Raw genomic sequence first — 2839 nt, 5'->3', positions numbered from 1 at the left:
CGTTGCCGTCCTCTGCAGCCAACCCAGACCGTTACATGGACAGCGGGGGGTAAACTTTCTTAGTCGTACATCACGAACCAATTGAGCTTCGATCGAGAAACCTGCAAGTCAGCAATGAGCCCAGAGTCTCAGCCACATGCCAAATATCGAGGACTTGCTGTCAGTGCTAATGTTGTAAGAAATATTTATCGGTTTTTTTGTGTGTTTTTTTGTTGTGGAACCTTTCTTGCTCATTCTGCAACGATTTTAAACATTCATTTGAAGTCCGCAAAAGGTGAAACCCAAACTGGTTCCATCTTACCTTAATTTCTTAAACGGGAAAAGCAATAAAATTCAAATTACTCTTCCCCAAACCACACCACCACGCCCCTAACTATTCTCGACATCCGCAATGCATAATTTTCCGCACGTCGCAAAACTTTGATGCCCTTTGCACATCTGCTAACCGTCCGCCGGCACCGTCTCGAGACGTGAAACGTGGTGTGAAAAATTGATTTTGACGTTCGATTCTCGTCCGCTCGGTTTCGGTTACACCATAAAATTCTTTATCCATCAGCCGCGCGAGAAAAACACGAGTGCGGGCGGGCGGGCGGGTTGAGGAGTGAAAATAACTTTCGCATCCTTGGGCGTAATAAATCTGTCGATTTGTTTTTCCGGCCAGCGGCATCCATCGAATCGAATACGGATGCTTTTACTGCACTGGTGCCATTTCATAAATTTTCCCCTCCATCAAACCGGTGAAGACGAGTAGGGGATCTCTTCACGCGTCGGTTTGGCATAAGTTTTTGCAACCTTGTCGGAACGTGCGGGCGAATTTTGTGGCAAATTTTGTTAGCGACGGCGCTACCGGCCAAACTGCCAAACTGCTGGCGATGCATCAATCAAGCGTTTGTTCGCCCCGCTGGCTTCCGTACGGTTCAGGGACGCCAGGGGACGCCTGTTCGAGAATTATGACAAATATTTCGGATTATCGAGGAATAGAAATACCTAGAGGATTCCAGCTGGAGCCAATGGACACGTCTCGACGGATGGCGAATACGGTCAGTGATTTCGAGAGTTTGTCGCTGTTTGACAGCCCGAAGAAGGAACTAAAGCATTTTTTTTGTTTTTGTTTTTTTCTGAACGAACATAATTCCCAGAATATTGTGTTAAAAAAGTATTAATCGGAAAAAATTTAAAACAAAAAAGAATCAGCAAAATAACCTTAATAAACAACACGTACTCATTAACAACATCAAAAATACCGCATTAAAGATGAGGCTACAATCGAAAACAGTTGATCATTTATTTGGTGCCCCATGAATTCTGTTTATAATCTTCGGTACGCGGCTCAGTAGATAGTGCTCTCAATCCAATCGATGTACTCATCAACTTTGGTATACACGACCGGAGAATCCCCGGTGCCACAGTTCTCCAACCCATAGCTACCGACGCCGATCAGATAGTATTCATTGTCGTGATAACGCAACAGCTGACCACCCGGATCGCAGCTGCCAGTTTGACGGACTGCCCTCACCGCTCTCGCGCACATCTGGCCCGGCGTAATGTGGAAGCATTTGTAAACCGACAAGTACTCCTCCTTATTCAATACCGTCAAGTGGGTTATCATTTTCTCGTGAGTAGCCACACCTTTGGCCGTTATACCCCATCCAACGGTGTAGGCAACGAGGGTGGTTGTTTTTTGGAAAGGCAAACAAACTGGCTGGATGTGAGCGGTGTATTGCACATCACCCGCTAATCGCACCAACGCAATATCGTTCGCTTGCCTCTCGTCCATTCGATTGTACCCACTGTGCACGATAATCTGTTCGATGGGCATGTCGATTGTCCACGAGGCGGAGTTACCGCTATAGCACGCATCGGAAGTACTAAAGTCCCACTCGCCCAATCGTACACTGTGCACTCTCCAGCACCTCGGAATGTCACTCACGCAGTTAGCGGCCGTCAACACGTAACGTTGGTTGATGAGCGTACCAGCGCAATGGTATCCGAAGTGGCTATTTGATCGTTCGTACTCAATCAATGCCGTCCAAGGAAACTCGCCAATGCGCGTTGCTTGTACACCGAACTGTGGGTCGCTGGCGTTCCTTCCGCAGCTCGGTGGTTGCGGCAGTAACAATGCACAACAAATCATCGGTGAACCATCGGAATGTCCACAGATGCTGCTTTGTAAGAATTCCTCCTGATCGTCCTGCGGTGGTGGATTTCTAAATCTTTCTATCAGCGCTTGGCACTCCCAGAAATGTACACATCGTCCCGGTTTTCCCGCAGCCGTCACACACGGTTTGTACTTTTTCAATGCAGCGCTACTTTGCAGTGCAGCTGCCACCAGCATGCAGCTTAACACAAGATCAATCAGGATACTCCTTGTTCTTCTTCGAGTGATCATTGCTAACCACAGTTAACGTGAGCAATAGACTGATTCAGTCTACGCACCGTACGAACCGGTTCAAGCGGTAGCTAGCGACGATTTGCTGTGGAAGGCGCTACAATAACAGCATCAAGCGTTGCACTATCAGCTGGTGCGTAGCCTTACAACTGTTGTTGCATTCGCGCAATGCAAGCGATTATCGCGTACTGATTAAGTATAAGCCGGTGTTGTTAGCGGAGCTGCTACCCTGTTTGCATAAACAGTGGCGTGCATGATTATGCTGTTTCCAGAATTCAAGTTCAAAGCAACGACGGCCTTAGTCATAACAAACCTCTCACGAGAATTACTACGTTTATCTCTTCTCATTACAGCCAATGCAATACAATGTCTAACCATCATAGAGCAATGTTGGATTTTCACAAAAAAATAAAAAGAAATAGATAGGAACGAGCCTCTTCGCTCGAACAA

The 2839-nt window shown here is 46.8% G+C and overlaps 1 protein-coding gene across 1 annotated transcript; it reads right to left on the bottom strand.

Moving 5' to 3' along the window:
- Positions 1-1232: 1232 nt before the first annotated feature.
- Positions 1233-2540, bottom strand: LOC126572976 (CLIP domain-containing serine protease 14D-like). Its single transcript, XM_050232730.1, has one exon. The coding sequence runs from the start codon at positions 2387-2389 to the stop codon at positions 1331-1333; it is 1059 nt and encodes a 352-aa protein (XP_050088687.1). The 5' UTR covers positions 2390-2540; the 3' UTR covers positions 1233-1330.
- Positions 2541-2839: the final 299 nt, after the last annotated feature.

The sequence above is a fragment of the Anopheles aquasalis genome, chromosome 2 (genome assembly GCF_943734665.1).
Source record: "Anopheles aquasalis chromosome 2, idAnoAquaMG_Q_19, whole genome shotgun sequence".
NCBI lineage: Eukaryota > Metazoa > Arthropoda > Insecta > Diptera > Culicidae > Anopheles > Anopheles aquasalis.
This window is presented reverse-complemented; position numbering and strand designations above follow the sequence as displayed.

Bases quoted from the DNA above. Each gene is read 5' to 3' on its own strand.
- LOC126572976 (XM_050232730.1), bottom strand. From the start codon at position 2,389: ATGATCACTCGAAGAAGAACAAGGAGTATCCTGATTGATCTTGTGTTA.